General features: G+C 45.0%; 1 protein-coding gene and 1 pseudogene across 1 annotated transcript; both read right to left on the bottom strand.

Moving 5' to 3' along the window:
- Positions 1-3,802: 3,802 nt before the first annotated feature.
- Positions 3,803-11,273, bottom strand: LOC130125170 (uncharacterized). The gene is made up of 5 exons (XM_056294651.1): positions 11,199-11,273; positions 10,684-10,817; positions 8,413-8,607; positions 7,964-8,166; positions 3,803-5,915 (listed from the first exon to the last, which is right to left on the bottom strand). The coding sequence occupies exons 2-5, from the start codon at positions 10,811-10,813 to the stop codon at positions 4,209-4,211; spliced, it is 2,235 nt and encodes a 744-aa protein (XP_056150626.1). The 5' UTR covers positions 10,814-10,817; positions 11,199-11,273; the 3' UTR covers positions 3,803-4,208.
- A 7,678-nt stretch (positions 11,274-18,951) lies between these two features.
- Positions 18,952-19,638, bottom strand: LOC130125356 (60S ribosomal protein L13-like; annotated as a pseudogene).
- Positions 19,639-20,170: the final 532 nt, after the last annotated feature.

Here is a 20,170-nt window from a genome sequence, read left to right as displayed (position 1 = left end):
ATACCCTCGTACGGCATATTTGCAGCCCTGGAAGAGATCAAGTCACTCATTACTGTGTTAGAACGTCACATGCTCATCTTTACAGTCGCCATCATAGCCACGGCAAGATGCGTAGATGCTGTTGGTCATGTAGCAACTGAAAATAGGATAGCATTGGATCTTCTGTTAGCCTCACAGGGTGGTGTATGTTAAGGTGACCTCCACTGAATGTTGTGTATATGTTACCAGCAATGATGCTGAAATATCCCAATTGAAACATGACACTGAACAAGGGGTAAAGGATTTATACACTGTTCATGGGTGGGATCCCTTTTCTGAAATGTTTGGCCCCTTGGCATTGGTGGGTGCGTCATTCATTCTTACTCTGATTGTGGGTATTATCCTGTTTTTTTTTACATTTCTGGTCAAGGGTGGGGTGAGCTGTTTGGCTCGAGAGGACATGGGATAATTGTGACTTCTGTCTGACCGCTGAGTTTATATGGAGTGTGTTGATGTAAACCTCATGCATTTCAGTTGGCTTACAACTGGCAGACACGCCTCACAGTTATTCTGTGTGAGGTAAGATGTTCCCCGAGATGTACATATAACCATTGTCATGTTTTCATTTGATGTTTTACCTAAACGATTTGTTATCGATAAAAAGTAATCAAAAGGGAGGGATCGTGAGAGCAATTCATGTTTGATGTTTGCTTATATTTTTTCCCCTTTTTCTCCCCAATTGTATCTGGCCAATTACCCCATTCTCTTGGGAGCCGTCCTGCTCCAATCTCTGCTCCACCCACCTGCCAATCCGAGGAGGGCTGCAGACTACCACATGCGTCCTCCGATACATGTGGAGTCGCCAGCCGCTTCTTTTCACCTGACAGTGAAGAGTTTCACCAGGGGGACATAGCATGTGGGAGGATCACACTATTCCCCTCAGTTCCTCCTCCCCCCGAACAGGCACCCCGACGGACCAGAGGCGGCGCTAGTGCAGCAACCAGGACACATACCCACATCCAGCTTCCCAACCGCAGACACGGCCAATTGTGTCTGTGGGGACACCCAACCAAGCCGGAGGTAACACGGGGATTCAAACCGGCGATCCCCAGTAGACTGCCACGCCACCCGGACACCCATGTTTGCTTACTTTTAATATTTCACCATGTATGAACTATACCATGTTTAACTTTATTTTACATAGCTTAGATAGATTCTTAAATTCCATGTGTAACAGAACAAAGGTAGTCTGATAAAAATGTCTTCTCCAGGTGCACAGATAAAGGCTGTTGTTAACTGTTGGTTGATAGCAGAGGAATGTATGGGGGACTCACTGACTGTAGCAAAGTCCATACACACTAACTGGAGAAATGGCCTTGATGGGATGAGAGTTGGGAGACATGAGATAAGGAGGGGAAGAACAGACAACTGCCCTATAAGAGAGACTCCATCCATCCAATATCTTAACCACTTATCCTGCTCTCAGGGTCGCGGGGATATTGGAGCCCATTCCAGCAGTCATTTGGCAGCAGGTGGGGGAGACAACCTGGACAGGTCGCCAGGCCATCACAGGGCCAACACACACATTCATTCCTAGGGACAATTTAGTATGGCCAGTTCACCTGACCTGCCTTTGGGCTGTGGGAGGAAACTGTAGCCCCTGGAGGAAACCCACGCAGACATGGGGAGAACATGCAAACTCCACACAGAGGACGACCCGGGATGACCAACCAAGGTTGGATTACCCCGGGGCTCGAAACCAGGACCTTCTTGCCGTGAGGCGTCTGCGCTAACCACTGCACCACCGTGCCGCCCCATAAGAGAGACTGTACTGTATTAATCAGTGTGCATTCAAGTATCTAGGCTTGGATGCATCTGTTCATGAACATATTATCCATCCATCCATCTGTTATCCAAACTGCTTATCCTACTCAGGGTCGCGGGGATGCTGGAGCCTATCCCAGCAGTCATTGGGCAACAGGCATATATATGATATTACTATATTATATTAAAGTGTGACAAAACTGTAAGAGATTTTTGTCTCGCTCCTCATTTAATGTCAGAGTGTAATTAAATAATTGCCACGACAGCACTAGAGTGACTTTCCAGTCATGTTGCATCTAATTTCTCTCATTCATTTCCTCAGAGGGCTTTGCAGACGAGCAGCGAAAAGACTCAAAAACGTGGCAAGTTTCTCAATATTGAAGCCTCCGGTGATGTTTTTGTCTTTACGGTTTTAAATAAAAACCCAACAATGTTTGATGAGGTCGGGGTTCTGAAGAAGTGAACCTATGCTTTAAGGTTGGTCCTTTCAAAATGGTACTTTGGTCTACTAATCCTATCTTATAATGCATTTATGACTTTTTTTAACTACTTTTTTAACTATTAATTCCCGAGGGGCAATTCTTCTTCTACATTTAACCCACCCTATCTGTGTAATTAGGAGCAGTGGGCAGCCACCATGCAGCACCCGGGGACCAGCTCCAGTTCGTCTTGCCATGCCTCACTCAGGTACACAGACAGGAGTATAAACCCTTACACACATCTTTTTGATGGTAGGGGAAATTGGAGCACCCGGAGAAAACCCACTGTGGACACGCGGAGAACATGCGAACTCCACACAGAGGACAACCTAGCATGTCCCCCAAGGTTGGACAACCCTGGGGTTCGAACCCAGGACCTTCTTGCTGGGAGGCGACAGTGCTAACCACTGCACCACCGTGCCGCCTATGACTGACAGTTTCTTCAGCTCCAGCATATGTTTGTATGCATCAAACAACTTCCTCTCCATGTACTCCTACATTTCAGGAAAACCCGTAGCATTGGCAGACAATATTTAGGTCTAACAATATTGCAGTATGGTTTAGATTGATAATAAAAGTAAAACTTACAATAGTAAAACCAAGCGAACCAAATGGATCTGCGAGGCATCTGGAAAATGAAAAAGAAAACCAATCGCTGAGTGATTAAGTAGATTCATGAACACCACTTTCCAGTTTTCATTACATTTGTATACAATGATTGTGTTAAAAATGTATAAAAAAACAAAAAGTACTAAGTGAGAATCACAAAAGTACTCATTTACAGGTCATGTCAGGGCCTTTCAACATATAATTAAAACAGAGGTGCAGGACAGCATTCGAACAGCTGCAGAGCCAAACTGGCTAGCAGCGAGGTACTCTTCAATACAGCGACCCTTTTCACAGATAATGTATGCCAAGTATAGGGTGACCAGGTGTCTTGATTTTACTGTGATAGCCCCGATTTCAAACTGTGTCCCTGTGTCCTGAATAATCTCTGAAATCATGCGTATGCTTAACTGTTGCATGAGTCTGAAAGACTGAATGATATCATCCAGATGTCTAATGATGTTTTTTTACACTGTCCAATATTTTGCAAACTCAAACTTTGACATAAAAAAGTATCTGGTAAAAGTAAACATGACCAAGAGATGTTTTTTTAATATCTCCCCATTTTTCTCCTTTTTCCCTTCTTTAACATGTCCAGTTCCCTGTTCTGATGTCCCGCCATTGCACAACCCCCATGGTGGCTGGACAGGGTGACAGAAACCAACTGCTTCTCTTGACCTGCTAGCTGATGGTTTCTGTAGGCAGGGTTAGGGCGCATTACTTTGAAATGTAGTCAGTTACTGAATACAAATTACATGGCAATTTTTATAATCAGTAACGTAATTCATTGGATTACAAAAATAAAGTAATCTAATCTGAATACTTTTGGATTACGTTTGGATTACTTCAAAATCAAACATTGAAAATATTGCACCGTATACTTAAAAAATGGACGCAACCACAACATTTTGAGTTCCACAAATTTACTCTTTAAATCTCTGATCATCAAAACCATTTTCAATGCAAATAAAATGCATTTATCATATTCAGCATTTACAAAACAAAAAAAAAGCATTTCTTGTAACTCTTGTAACAAGACTTGTGCAAGAGGAGCTCTTACTCAAAAATCTTTCTTCCATTTTAAATGTAAATAAAAAGGAATGAATACTCCATTATCATTATCTATAAATCATAAAAAATAAAACATTATCAAAACTGGCAACCTGAGTGGAGTAATGTACACAGTAATATATTGTTGAGTGATGTAATATATTGTTGTTGTACAGTAGAACATACAGCATTTAGAAATCAAATTAGCCTTTCAAACAGATGCTGGTATTAACAGGTGTACTCTTGTATATTTTCTTATATTTCTTTTGTTTAAGCATAATCAAAGGCCGAAGGGATAAGTTTGCCATTGTAGCGCAAGAGGAGCACTTGTTCAAAATGTTCATCTGTCAAGCTGTTCCTCTGGGGGGTAAAGATGTTGCCACCCTGGCTGAAGAGCCGTTCGACAGGTGCACTCGAGGGCAAGATGGTGTTGGATTTAAGGAAGAGCCTCTTCACCTTTGGAAAGTCATGAAGGCAGTCCAGAGACTTATTTGTCCCCTCTAGATACTTCTGGACTTCATCAGCAACAACACTGTTGACATTGGAGTTTCCAGGTCCATAACTGAAGAAACCCTCATCTGACCGTGTGGAATTTGGACTGCTGTCAGACTGAGTGTCATCACCTGGATCCAGGCGGGTTGCCTCTAACACCAACAATGTACGCATGTCCTCTCGTTCAGCTTCTTCCAGCCACCACAAACGGAACTGTGGCATAGTTGCTGTTGCAATTTTTGCATCCTGATTGTTAAACAACTGGGCAAAGTGTGTGTCTATTGCTGCCAGGATGGTGCCAATGGCATCAGAGAAAACATGTATTGCTGCTCTCTTCTCGCATAACTTCTTCTTCAGAGTAAGTAGTATGGGTATGAGCAGTCCATAGAAGCATTTATTTTCTCCTTGCAGAAGCTCCAGAGCAAAGGCGAGTGGCTTGAAGACCTCAGCATATTTTTTCAAGAAGACAATCTCATGGGGAAGCATCCTGGCAATGTTCAGGCGGTCACAAACTTCCCCCAGTTGTGCCTCATTTAAAGACAGAATTTTTTCCACTGCATCATACTCTGAGTTCCAGCGGGTAACACATGGAACAATGAGTTTCATTTTCCCTATGTCTTCCACAGCTTCAGCAGCCAATGGTGATCGGTGGACCTTGTTCCATAATGCTGAGCATTTGGTCATTGCACTGCAGTACACTTTGTGTGTTGGCCCCTGTGTCAAAGCTTTCACAAGATCCTTGGAGGCTATCAGGTTCATTGTGTGCGATGCACATCTCTGGTGGGGTGGTAGAAATAGATGCAAGTGTTCATCTGTCTCTTCAGCAAAAATAGCATCCATATCCCGAAAATCAACTTGGTCATCCGCCTCATCATGGTCATCACTTGGTGTTGAAAACTCTTTGAAAGGTTTAACAAAATTGCTACCGTTATCTGTGACAGTAGCTTGGACTTTGTTTTCAATATTGTAAGCCACGTGAATCTCATGTATCTTAGCAGCAACAATGTCATTTGTGTGTCTGCCTTTAATCCTTGCACAGGCAAGTGCTGCTGATTTCCTCTCCAGCTCGTCGCCCTCGATCCAATGGCAAGTCATCCCAAAAAAATTCCTATTGGAAGCTGTCCATATATCAGCTGTTGTGCACACCGCATGCACTTTTCCTAGCTTTGCTTTAAGTTCCTCTTTCATGTGTGTGTATGCCTTTTCAAGCCTAGCCATCAGTGTCTCTTGGGTCATTACAGTCTCGCCCCCACTTATGCCCTCAATTACTTTCCTAAACGCAGGCTGTTCCAATAGAGAGAATGCCTGGACATCATCCACAATTAAACTGAAGACAAGGGAATTTACTTTTTGGGAAATATTATTCACAAATTGTTCCATCCTTGCTTGTTTCACTTCTGGTGCTCCATGAGTTGATCTGCTAGGTCCTGAAGTTTCTGTGTCAGCCCTCTGTGTGCTCTCCACAAATTTCCCAGCATTTTTTCTCTGAAAATGCATGGAAGGGAAAAAAATGAAACAAAAATACAATTTTCACTCGGAAGTTATTTTCATCGTTTGATCAGAAATCATTAGAAATAATATGCTTTATCCTATTACTTTTGAAATAATTGAAAATTTGTTCATAAATTAGGCTACTTCTGACAGGTAGGCAATTACCCTTATATTAAAACTCATAGCACTTAAGACATTTCATTGGCATAGGGTTGGGGGGCACTTTCTATCATTCAGTAACTGAGTTGCTGTGACTGACATTCGAACTATTGTTGAGTCAAATCATCGGATGGTATTACTGTTACAGCTGTGTATGCTATTTAGCAGACACTTTTGTCCCAAGCAACTTACAAAACATAAACATCATTAGAAAAAAAAACAAACAGTGAAAACGCATTTCTTCCCCCTGAAGAGTTGCACTGACAGTGTGGGCAATCTTCACAGCGTGCTGTATAGGCTAGTTTCATAATTTTCTAAACTCAACTTGTCATATGTTCAGTTTAGCTAGCCAGCTAGTTAGCTAACTACAGTGGAAATGAGTGATCAAAAGCATCAACATTCTATTTCGACAGGAAAACGACTGAAAATTGCACACAGTACAGCAGACTACAGCTAGTAACACGAGTGCTCAGACTCCATACATTAATATTGGGTAACACTATGCATGGCAAGATCAATATTTTCAAAATCCAATATCCGTATTTTTTCGCATTTACTCGGTATTATATGTTACCTAATGAGCTAAGGCATAACTACCATTATCGATACTGTAACGTGCATGGATAAGTAGACACGTTGGCCCTTGGCTAACGGGTCGGACCCTTTAGTCGAGCGGTTAGCGATGTCTCCCGCGGCGCGGGAGATACGGGTTCGCGTCCCGGCTGTGGCGGTTCCCGGATGTAAAGCCATCAGAAGCGTTTGCGCCCAGAGGCGTGAAGGAGCTGATATGCTAAAGCGCGGGAACGCGCTTCCCGAAGGAGGGGGGTAGTGTAACGTGCATGGATAAAGGGTCAGATCCCTTAGCCAAGGGCCAACGTGTCGGACCCTTTAGTCGACTGGTTAACGTTGTCGCTCGCGGTGTGGGAGACACGGGTTCGGGTCTCAGCTGTGGCGGTCCCGGGCTGCCCCCTTAATTCGCTACAATACTGATGTGGAAGACGCAAATGTGCTTAACTGAGAGGGAAACTTACCTCTAGGTGTTTTCTCATGTTTGAAGTTGATGTCTTTGCTGATGACAGCGCCTCTATTTTAGGTTTGCACAAATTGCACTCGGCGTAAATGTTTTTGTTTTGCACATTTTTTAACTGAAAGTGATGGCTATATTGCCAGGAATAGAATGCTAGTTTTGGTGCTGATGGACCGCTGCTGCTTGCACCTTCCATCTTGACTCAACGTATGAACGTAATGGTTCTGCCAGTTGCATACAAGAAACAAGCCAGGCCATTGGTTGAGTAGTGACCTCCAGTGGGTGTACAGACAGAGCTGCTTGGATTCCCTCCACATGTATGTCGTGCATTTTCATGAGTCAACAGCGTTGGTTATTATATTTTTTTTAAATTGTGATTTTAAAATTGCCACATTTTAAAAACATAATCAAAATGTAATCAAGTAATCCTTGACAATGTAACTATAATCCAATTACACATTTTTTCAAGTGAAATCTGGTCTGATTATAGTTGTTTTTTGTAATCTGATTATGTAATCCAGATTACGTGTAATCCATTACTACTCTACCCTGTCTGTAGGCCTGTGGAGGTGCACGCTATTTCCCCCAGATCCACCCACAACTGTTCAGGCAGCCCCCTCCCACCTGTAGGTGTTGCTGATTGCAATGGTGGGAGTGGGACACAATATACCTTATCTACTCCCCACCCAGGAGCGATGCCAATGGCGTTCCCTGTGGCATCTGACTTAACCATGGGCAACGCCAAGGCTTGAACTGTGAACCCCAGCATTGCGTTACTATTAGTCACCAGATTTATTCATGTTATGAAATTCAGATATCTACAGTTCATATACTTGGAAAAAAATGCATTCAGTACCTTGGGATACCACTGTCGAACAAGGTTTGCAACACCATTGAATGCTGCTTTATTGCGGGGACATTTCAAGAGCTTGCCGTCATGGAACAGGCAGTCCACAGTGAGTACTATATCCTGCCTGGTCACCATTCCACTGCTTTCAACTATAGTTTTGTCTGGGTTGAAGGTGTTATGTAGCACCACCAGAATCACTGGTTTACCAGCTGTAGAGACAGAGCAAACGAATCAGTGAAGGAAACAAAAGAATATAGGAACATGCCCAGAAACGAAGGGAGGAAAGAATCGAGCTAAAGAGTCAATAATGGATAAAATATTAAAGTTCCCCGGGCGCTGCATGCTGCATGGTGGCTGCCCACTGCTCCTAGCTACACAGCTGGGATGGGTTAAAGGCAGGGAAAGAGTTTCCCCCCACGGGGATTAATAAAGTAGTAAAAAAGGGGATTTCTTACCTGGAATCACTCGCATTGCCGCCTCAATGTCAGTCCCAGCTCGTGAGACAATTGGACAGAAAGCCAGGATGTAACCACATAGCATATATGACGCCACTTCAATCTGAGAATTATGTGTATGTTTTTTAATGAATTCCGTATGAACCCCAAGAGTTTCTCCAGTCAGAACAGTGTAGAACTCATTCATCCGCCCTCCTATGAAGAAAAAAGTATACATCATAATTCATCTGAAATGAAAAGGGGCAAAACCCAAGACTGGCTAATCAGTTAGATTGTTGATGCTTCAAGAAGGGACCTATTGACCGCAGCAGGTGAGTTGGGGAATAGCAGACAAAACAACTGTTCAAGTCATTTCCAGCCAAAATCTGGGCTTCTTTCTTTCTTTATTTCTTCCCACATGACCCATTTACCGAGTACAGTGGATATGAGGATCAGTAGTTAAATATTGGGTTGGGCAGCAGTTAAATATCATTGTTTATTGCCTTTCAATTGTACTATCTTAGAATGAAATTCAGACATTGTCACATCATGATACAGTTTTTGTGGCTAATCCCCCCCCCCCTTTTTCTCCCTAATTGTATCTGGCCCATTACTCCACTCTTCTTAGCCGTCCCGATCGCTGCTCCACCCCCTCTGCCGATCCGGGGAGGGCTGCAGACTACCACATGCCTCCTCTGATATATGTGGAGTCGCCAGCCGCTTCTTTTCACCTGACAGTGAAGATTTTCGCAAGGGGACGTGGCGCATGGGAGGATCACGCTATTCCCCCCAGTCCCCCCCCGCAAACACGCGCCCTGACCAACCAGTGGAGGCGCTAGTACAGCGACCAGCACACATACCCACTTCCGGCTTCCCACCCAGTTGTCTCTGTAGGGACACTCGACCAAGCCGGAGCTAACACGGGGATTCGAACCGGCGATCCCCGTCTTGGTAGGCAACAGAATAGACCGCTACGCTACCCGGACGCCTTTTTTGGCTAAAGTATTGTAGCAAATTCAGGGGGCAACCACAGGAACCGCTGCAGCCGGGACGCGAAACCGTATCTCCCGCACCGCAGGAGACATCGCTTGCCTGAATGGTCCGACCCATTAGCCAAGGGCTAACATTTCTACTTATCCATGCACGTTACACTATTCCCCTCCTTCGGGGCGCGCGTCCGCGCGCATCCAACTTCTGACACCGATGTAGCAAATTCGGAGGGCAACCACAGGAACTGCCGCACGTTGTCGCCCGCAGTGCGGAATACATGGGTTCGCGTCCCGGCTGTGACGGTCCGGTTGGGCTGAATCCGCTACAGTATTGGTAAAAATCTATTGCATATAAAATGTCACGCAAAACTAGGTCTAAAATATTTGAGCGAGCATTACTTGTAGTAGTTGATATTTTACATTACCAGTTAATCTGATGAACCTGACAGATTCTTGCATAGGCTGTTTTTGCTGATGTAAGCAGATGTTGTGATGTGTGTGTGTGTGTGTGTGTGTGTGTGTGTGTGTGTGTATATATATATATATATATATATTGTAACGTGCATGGATAAGTAGACACGCTGGCTGCAGGTTGGTGGGTCTGACCCTTCAGTCGAGCGGTTAGCGATGTCTCCTGCGATGCGGGCGATACGGGTTCGCTTCCCGGCCGCGATAGTTCCTGTGGTTGCGTTGTCTCCCGAATTTGCTGCACTATATATATAATCCAGTGATTCAATTATATTCTTTTAGACAGTACAAACCTGTTTCATGCCATAAGCAATCATCAGCTGTAAACATATGTGTGTGTGTGTGTGTGTGTGTGTTCGTGTATTTTAAGATAGATGTAGGGGAAAAAACTAATGCATTTCAGTACGCGAACCCATATCTCCCGCTCCGCAAGCGACAACGTTAGCCAGTCGACTAAAGGGTCCGACCCGTTAGTCAGGGACCAACGTGTCTACTTATCCATGCACGTTACAATATATATGTCGTATGAAAGGTCACATTACTGTTGTGATTATGTTCCATATGGGGCGGCATGACTCAGGAGGTAGGGCGGGTCGTCTAGTAATTGGAAGGTCGTTGGTTCGATCCTCGGCTCCTGCGGAGAGCGAGTCGAAGTGTCGTTGAGCAAGACACTGAACCCTTAACTGCTCCTGATGAGCAGGTTGGCACCCTGCATGGCAGCCTCCGCCATCCGTGTATGAATGCGTTTGAATGGGTGAATGTGAGGCGTACACTGTAAAGCACCTTTAGTATTGGGTAGACTAGAAAAGCTCCGCATAAAATGCAGTCCGTTTACCTGATAGCTCAGCAGACACGGCAACAGTTTGTGATACAAAGTCCGAATTGTTGGTACGCTGTTTGGGACTTAGAAGAAAATCTAAGTTAAAGAACGGGCTTTCCTTACTGTTGGTTGGCTTGTGTGTCATGTCTCTGCAGGAGAGTTAGAAAAAAGAAAGCAAATTATAGGAACGAGGCAGTAGTATTGTGTAACAGCGTGTGTCTGTGCAATTAGATCAGTGAAGAAAAATCCCACAACCGCTGCCATCGTTAACGGGAACATCGAGATATATATATATATATATATATATATATATATATATATATATATATATATATATTTGAACTGTTTCTAAACCAGACTGAGATGCGTGAAACAAAATGAACCCCCCCCCTCACCCTCTTCAAAGCCCGTATGTGATTAAAAAAAATCAGCGAAAACATTACGTGAGGACGGTATATTGTATTTGTATGCCCACAATATAATGACTATGTTGGGTGGTGAAATATTTAGTCAGAAAGGATTTCACTCACCCTGTGGATTGATCACTTAGACTGGATGTCCGCGATGTGACCGGCGTTGCTTCGCGTAAAGCCAGCGGTCTTCCAGGAAAGCGAAACTTACTCGCTGTTTTATTCTCATGCTTTCACTTTTGCTGCTTGCGTCACACTGACCAGCGACCAATGGAGTGCGTGTGTGTGTGCGTGCGTGCGTGCGTGCGTGTGTGGGGTTGCGCTCAATCGTTTCCTGTACAAGTACAGCAAGACAACTGAATATTTGGATAAACAAACGTGGATCATAATTAATTTTAATCATCTGTCGAGAAGCAGTTCTGATACTGTAAATGTCCATCAGCTTTTTTCTTAATGCCGCCATGTTACGTGAGACTTTGTGTGCGCGTGTAGAGGAACCATTTTGTCCGCGCATTGAATGATGATTTAAATGATGCACTTCCACCAGATCTCTTAGGTGTAAATGAAACGTCATGTGATCTTATGACCGCAAACTGCACAGCTCTTTTCAAAATGGCAAAAGGGCAAACCGCCCTCTAGCGGCAGCGTAATGACAACTCTTCTGAGCTGATCTCGTGCGCACAGGATGACTGTGGGCGCGTACTACTACTGCAAAGCCTTCTCGTGAAATATTGATTTGATTTTTTTTAAAAACAGATCAGTAAACAAACCCTTTCAAGACGCGAAACGTTACCGTGAACTGATCTGGGGTCTGCAACAGGGGCCCTCCGTCCACCCGTTTACAGTCGCGGGGAATGAGACGCGATTCTCGCTTGTTCTCAGTGGGAGGAGGGCGTTCCGGGGAATGCTATATGTAATATGGCCAATTGATGGGGTTTGTATGCCTGTGCTCCACATACAGATTTGAACGAGGATTAAGTATTGCACCCTGCAGATGTATTTTCTGCTTCTCTCGCCTCCGACCAGGCCCGTGGTTAGCCTTCCAAAAGCTGACTAAGCATGCCCAGACATCATTTGCATAGCACATAGGCCGAGTGCATGCCCAGGCATGCTTGGACTGACCAAAACAGTTTGCTTTGTGGTCGATATACTAGTAGACTTAATATATGACGGGAAATCACAAAAATAGGTTGTATCTACAAAACATGTGATGTGGAGATTTTAAGGGGATTTTCGTGATCAGCAGCCCAAAATCTATAAAATACACCCAAAAGTGTACGGGAAGCAAAATCTTAGCTATTCAAGTGTAATCTATCCATGTAAATTGTTATTTAATAGTTACACTAATACTAGCAGAGAGCCTCGCTGACGGACTGAGGCATGGCGAGGCCAACATGCTGGCGCAACCGCTCTGGCGCAACCGCTCTGGCGTGGGCCCCCGCAGGAAAGCGTGGAGGACCAGCCCCTCTTGGGGGGGGGGCTGCGTTGAACTGCGGTAACTGTATTGGGTGTTTAGCTGCACATCTGCGGCGAAGGTACCTAGGCTATTTCCCTCTTGGCGGTGGCGGCTGGCTAGTTGCTCCCTGCTCAAGTCAGTGAAGGGTCGTTGCCCGAATCGCCGCTCTAGCGCCATGGTTAGGGCTTGGAGGTCCCGCTGCTCCGCTATGGGCTAGTGTTGAGTACGTGAGTACCGCGTTTTGGTGTTTTACGACAGTTGACAGCTTTACGGGAGTGTGCGTTGCGAAGTAAAGAAATGTTATGTTGCATCGGGCTACTGTGTGGACCTCCAGCTTTGTTGTCGGCTCACTCTGACGACGAGAGATGGCTGCGTTTCGTCTAACGCCATCGGCACCTTTCCTGGCTGTGCCCGGCGACCCTCCAGTCTCGTGGACCGCCTGGTTGGATAGTTTTGAGACTTATCCGGACGCTATGAACTTTCCCGTCATTACCGACAAGCGGAAGACAGCAATACTCCGCACCGTCTCGGCCAGGAGGGACAAAAGATATGTAAAGCAATTTCAGGAACCGTTTCCCCAGTTGTCTCCTACGCAGACCTGGTCCGGTTGCTCCACAACCATTTCGCTGGTAATCAGCGGGTCCTGCGACGCCGATACCGCCTGAGGAAAAGAGCCCAGCTGCCTGGTGAGTCGGTCACCATGTGGCTAATCCGAGGGAGCTAGCGGGCCATTGCGGTTATGGTGAGCTGCATGATGAAATGGTCAGAGACCGGCTAATTTGTGGGACGTTGGGTGACAAGACGAGGGAGAAAGTGCTTTTGGAATCGGACGATTTGTCACTTTAGGACGCTGTCAAAATAGCGCTCCAGGTGGAGTCGGCGCTAGAATGCGCCTCTATGTTAACTAGTAACCCGCCGCGCACGCAGCAGCCGTCCCCTGCCCTCATGCAGTAGCTCCAGCCTGAAGCCACTCCTTCGTTGTCTTGGCTGTGTGCTTAGGGTCGTTGTCGTGTTGAAAGGTAAACCTTCGCCCCAGTCTGAGGTCCTGAGCGCTCTGGGGGCAGGTTTTCATCAAGGATCTCTCTGTACTTTGCTCCAGTCATCTTTCCCTCGATCCTGACTAGTCTCCCAGTTCCTGCCGCAGAAAAACATCCCCACAGCATGATGCTGCCACCACCATGCTTCAGTGTAGGGATGGTATTAGCAAGGTGATGAGAGGTGACTGGTTTCCTCCAGACGTGACGTTTGGCATTCAGGCCAAAGAGATCAATCTTGGTTTCATCATACCAGAGAATCTTGTTTCTCATGGTCTGAGAGTCCTTAAAGTGCTTTCTGGAAAACTCCAAGCGGGTTGTCATGTGCCTTTTACTGAGCAGAGGCTTCCGTCTGGCCACTCTACCATAAAGGCCTGATTGGTGGAGTGCTGCAGAGATGGTTGTCCTTCTGGAAGGTTCTCCCATCTCCACAGAGGAACGCTGGAGCTCTGTCAGAGTGACCATCGGGTTCTTGGTCACCTCCCTGACCAAGGCCCTTCTCCCCCGATTGCTCAGTTTGGCTGGGCGGCCAGCTCTAGGAAGAGTCCTGGTGGATCCAAACTTCTTCCATTTATGAGTGATGGAGACCACTGTGCTCTTTGGGACATTCAAAGCTGTAGAAATTCTTTTGTACCCTTCCCCAGATCTGTGCCTCGATACAATCCTGTCTCGGAGGTCCACAGACAATTCCTTTGACTTCATGGCTTGGTTTCTGCTCTGACATGCACTGTTAACAGTGGGACCTTATATAGACAGGTGTGTGCCTTACCAAATCATGTCCAATCAATAGAATTTACTACAGGTGGACTCCAATCAAGATGTAGAAACATCTCAAGTATGATCAGTGGAAACAGGATGAACCTGAACTCAATTTTGAGTGTCATAGCAAAGGGTGTGAATACTTACGTACATGCAATATTTCAGTTTTTTATTTTTAATAAATTTGCAAAAAATTCTACAAAACCTTTTTCACTTTGTCATTATGGGGTATTGTTTGTAGATTGATGAGAAAAAAAGGAATTTAATCCATTTTGGAATAAGGCTGTAACATAACAAAATGTGGGGAAAGTGAAGGGGTGTGACTACTTTCCGGATGCACTGTACATCTGCTATATCTTTTGGGTGAGAGACTACTTTTTTTTATTTTGGATGTGTGATTTTTGAGACTACCCGATTTGCTTGTTCTTTGCGTAGCTGGAAGGTCAGGAGACGGCTCGCCATAGTTCCCCTTTCATAACATTTTTGGCTTGAGAATCTGAGGTCACCCTCATTTTTATATGTTAATAATTCGTCCAGAGTTTTTGTCTGCTTTAATTCCTTGAAAATATCTTTGTCTCCCCCACACTTTTGTTTCCAATTCTTTTATTTTGTTCTCCAGCTCTAACTGTGAATTAATCTGAACTCTTTTAATCCTTGTTGATATTTCAATAAGCTTCCCTCTTATTACTGCTTTCATACTCTCCCAAACCATGTCTGGTGATACTTCTCCATTATTGTTCGGATCAAAGTATTCATTTATACTTTGCTTAATTTCTTGTACTACTGCATTGTCTGTCAATAGTGAGACGTTCAATCGCCAATATTTGAAATAGTTATCTTTTGTCAAATTAATGTCAATAACTACTGGAGTATGGTCGCTTAGTGTTATTGGTTCAATGTTGCAGTTTGTTACTTTATGGTGTCTGGATATACAAAAATAGTCAATACGTGAGTAACTTCCATGTACATTAGAAAAGAAACTAAAGTCCTTGCCTTGGATATTAGATATTTATGTTGTGATGATTGTGGGTGAAAATTTCGTTAAATTTGTACAATCAGGTCCGCGGTGGTGTAGCGGTCTAAGCATCGGCTTTGTGTCGATGCAGTTGCCCACTGGGGACCGGGGTTCGCGCCCCGGTCTCGTCACATCCGACTATGGCCGGACTCGATGAAGCAGCAATAATTGGCAACGCTGTCTTCGGGAGGGGGCGGAGTCGGCTTGTTTTCGTCACGTGTGTGTGTGTGTGTGTGTGTGTGTGTGTGTGTGTGTGTGTGTGTGTGTGTGTGTGTGTCTCGGAAAAAGCAGTGGTTCGGCCTGGAGTCGCCTTGTCACGAAAGTGGCGAGGCGTCTCCTTCGAGACTGCCGGCCGGAGAGATGCAGTTGGCGAACGCACGCAGTACAAGGGTCGGTGTTTGAACTAAAGTAGGGATCAGTTGGGAGAAAAAAAACGAATAAATTTGAAAAAAAAAAAAAGTTTTTTGGACAATCACATCACTAGATATACACTCACTGGCCACTTTATTAGGTACACCTTTGCTAGTACCGGGTTGGACCCCCTTTTGCCTTCAGAACTGCCTTAATCCTTCGTGGCATAGATTCAACAAGGTACTGGAAACATTCCTCAGAGAGTTTGGTCCATATTGACATGATAGCATCACGCAGTTGCTGCAGATTTGTCGGCTGCACATCCATGATGCGAATCTCCCGGTCCACCACATCCCAAAGGTGCTCTATTGGATTGAGATCTGGTGACTGTGGAGGCCATTTGAGTACAGTGAACTCATTGTCATGTTCAAGAAACCAGTCTGAGATGATTCGAGCTTTATGACATGGTGCGTTATCCTGCTGGAAGTAGCCATCAGAAGATGGGAACACTGTGGTCATAAAGGGATGGACATGGTCAGCAACAATACTCAGGTAGGCTGTGGCGTTGACACGATGCTCAATTGGTACTAAGGGGCCCAAAGTGTGCCAAGAAAATATCCCCCACACCATTACACCACCACCACCAGCCTGAACCGTTGATACAAGGCAGGATGGGTCCATGCTTTCATGTTGTTGACGCCAAATTCTGACCCTACCATCCGAATGTCGCAGCAGAAATCGAGACTCATCAGACCAGGCAACGTTTTTCCAATCTTCTATTGTCCAATTTTGGTGAGCCTGTGCGAATTGTAGCCTCAGTTTCCTGTTCTTAGCTGACAGGAGTGGCACCCGGTGTGGTCTTCTGCTGCTGTAGCCCATCTGCCTCAAGGTTCGACGTGTTGTGCGTTCAGAGATGCTCTTCTGCATACCTCGGTTGTAATGAGTGGTTATTTGAGTTACTGTTGCCTTTCTATCAGCTCGAACCAGTCTGGCCATTCTCCTCAGACCTCTGGCATCAACAAGGCATTTTCGCCCACAGAACTGCCGCTCACTGGATATTTTCTCTTTTTCGGACCATTCTCTGTAAACCCTAGACATGGTTGTGCGTGAAAATCCCAGTAGATCAGCAGTTTCTGAAATACTCAGACCAGCCCGTCTGGCACCAACAACCATGCCACGTTCAAAGTCACTTAAATCACCTTTCTTCCCCATTCTGATGCTCGATTTGAACTGCAGCAGATCGTCTTGACCATGTCTACATGCCTAACTGCATTGAGTTGCTGCCATGTGATTGGCTGATTAGAAATTTGCGTTAACGAGCAGTTGGACAGGTGTGCCTAATAAAGTGGCCGGTGAGTGTAGGCAATAGAATCACTATAGGCCACACCTTAAATCTTGATTGACATATTACTTCGAAATGGAATGACATCAAAATTCTTTCGGCAACTTTTTATCAACATTGTCTGGAGATGACGCATACCAAATTTCATGCGAATCGGATGAACAGCCTCAGACTAGTTCGTTTTAGTTTCACTTTCGTTTTTTTTTTTTAAATGGCGACAAGATTTGGCGTTGGAAATTGCGGGTGCGTTAGATTCTGGAGCTTCCAATGAATTAGGGGGGGGGGAGAATTTCTCAAAAATTCCATACAGAGCCCGAGATATGACCCAAAAGGTAAACGTGCTTATTGTAGCGCCCCTTGGTGGTGTGTTGAGGTAATATCTCTTATGTAAGATCGTTAACAGGTCTGGAACCTACCTACCAAGTTGGGTTTCTGTGCAACGTATATGTCTGTGAATGTGCTCATTCATCCAGGTGATGGTCATCCAAAGGAGTTGAATCAAGTGCAACTGGACTTGGTATATATCCGTGAAGACGTTTCGCCTCTCATCCAAGAGGCCTCCTCACTTCGTGCCTTTCTGACTAGACCAAGCTAGTCTGACTGGCTGCTGATGAGACTCAGAATTTATCCTCTAGGAGTCGTCGTCAGAGCTATTGATGTCCATGGCTCTTTGTGATCCGATGTTTAATAACGCCCGTCGCTAACAGAGCCATAGATATGAGTGGCTCTTTTGTGTACCGATGTTTGGCCGCGCCCGTCGCCATCGGAGCTATTGATTTGCATTTGTTTAGCAGCGACGCTCGTTGAGGGTGTTAGTTTCGACTTCATTATTCAGTGGTCATGAGAGTCGTTGGAGCCGTTAGTGACCGACTGCTGTTCTTGGAGGCTAGGCTTCTTGAGTCTCCTGGGTAGAGATGAAAGGACGGCATTGTAAGTGGGAGATAGGTGGTGTCGCAGACCTCCTCCTCGGTTGAGGGATGGTTTTTCCAGTTTCGCATAGATGTCTTCCTTCACCCCTCTTTCAAACCATCTATCTTCTCTGTCCAAAATGTGGACGTTGCTGTCCTCGAAGGAGTGTGTCTTCTCCTTTAGGTGTAGATAGACTGCTGAGTCTTGTCCTGAGGAGTTTGGCTTTCTGTGTTGGGCCATCCGTTTGTGTAGTGGTTGTTTGGTTTCTCCTATGTATAGGTCAGTGCAATCCTCATTGCATTGTACAGCATACACCAGATGGCTTTTCCGGGTGTGTGAGAAATCAATAGCTCTGACAACGACTCATAGAGGATAAATTCTGAGTCTCATCAGCAGCCAGTCAGACTAGCTTGGTCTAGTCAGAAAGGCACGAAGTGAGGAAGCCTCTTGGATGAGAGGCGAAACGTTTTCACGGATACCTATATATACCAAGTCCTGTTGCACTAGATTCAACTCCTTTGGATGTGCAACGTATAGTTTCTGCTGCCCAGACACTTTTAGGGAAGAATTTTGCGGAAACAACAACAATAATAATAATGATAATAATAATAATAATAAAAATAATCCTTAGAAAAACAATAGGGTTCCCGCAGCTGTTGCTGCTTGGACCCCTAATAAAGGATAATGGAAGTAAATTCATCTGTTTGTTTCAATTATGGATCATTACAAATATGCTATGTTTTAAAAGTAGTAAGTAGTCACATGTTGAGAAAAAATAAATCATGTATAGAAATCAAAAATGTTGATGCATCAAGATGCATCAATAATTGTTTTATAAAGGCATCGTAGCCCTCTGAATCGGAATCGAATCATGAGGGGCCTAGAGATTCCCAACCCTGTTGCTAGTATCTGTTAATATTTGGGTTGTTGTTCTACCATACTACTATTTCTTTTTTTTCTATTTTTTTTAAACTTTATTTTGCAAAGTTCCACAGCAACTAACATTTTTATTTCTTCTTCTCCACATCCTGCTTGGTAGCCTCCTTCGTCCTCTCGGCACGGATGCCAAAGAGACGGGCATTGGCACGGGCCACATGCAGACTGGCAAACACCTTGAAGTTCTCATCCTCTGAGATCACCCGGGCCTTCTCCTTCTGGTGCACAGTTTTGATTGGCATGAAGGGACCAGTGAGCTGAGTGGCCATCTTCAGTTCCTCCTCAGTGCTGTCGCCCTTCTTGGGGGCAGAAGCCTTCCTGGGGAAGAGGATGAGTTTGGAGCGGTACTCCTTCAAATGCTGCACGTTGGCCTGCAGAGACTTTGTGGATCTGTTACGGCGCCGGGGGTCGACAGCGATGCCAATGGTGCGGGCCGTCTTTTTGTGAATGCCAGGTGCCTTAAGCTCCTCCACTGTAAAGCCACGTCTGGCACAAACCTTGGGTGGTACCTGACTGTGGGACACCTGACCTGTGGCCTCAGTGGTCCAGCGACAGGACGTGGAGCAATGCCACGGGCCTTGGCCTGACGGGCCTTTCTCCTGCGGGTCTTCCTTGCTGGCTGATTGAACCAGGTGCGAACCCTCTTCTGCCAGTCTTTGTGGGAGTGAGGGTTCAGAATCATTCCATTCCGACTGGGGGCCATTGTTGCCTACTTCCCGTCTGGAGCGGAAAATGGCCGAAAGGAAAAAGCCATACTACTATTTCTACTGCTATTTCTTCACATCTGTGTACAAAAGCACTGTCTAAATGCCAAATGTAATCAGTCTCTGGTAAATTTAAATTTCTGTAATTATAATATTTATAAGCGCAGAAGTTATTTCACATGGATAATGGATAACACAATCATGAACTAGCAGGTGTTCCACCCAACCTCACAACTCATCACACACACACACACACACACACACACACCTTCAAAGTACATACTCCCAAGGAGTCATGTCAAAGGTCTCATGTGATAAGGAGAAGTTTTGCTCGGTTGTGCTCGATGATCAATTAGTCAAACACAGTAAATGTGCATTTTGGGATTAAAACTATTACATAAAGGACCTGCAGACCTAAGAAAACATGTTTTAGCGTATCAGAGCAGTATTTGCAGGGACCTCCAAAACAAATAAGAGTTTTTGTTCATGTTAAACCGGACGGAACAATCAACCACTGAAATGTCTGGATGTTAGAAATCCACAAGCAACTACACATTACCAGTAATATGCCATATAAAAGGACGCC

Source organism: Lampris incognitus, chromosome 15, assembly GCF_029633865.1.
Source record: "Lampris incognitus isolate fLamInc1 chromosome 15, fLamInc1.hap2, whole genome shotgun sequence".
NCBI lineage: Eukaryota > Metazoa > Chordata > Actinopteri > Lampriformes > Lampridae > Lampris > Lampris incognitus.
Note: the sequence above shows the minus strand (reverse complement) of the source record. Positions and strands in the feature narration are given on the sequence as shown.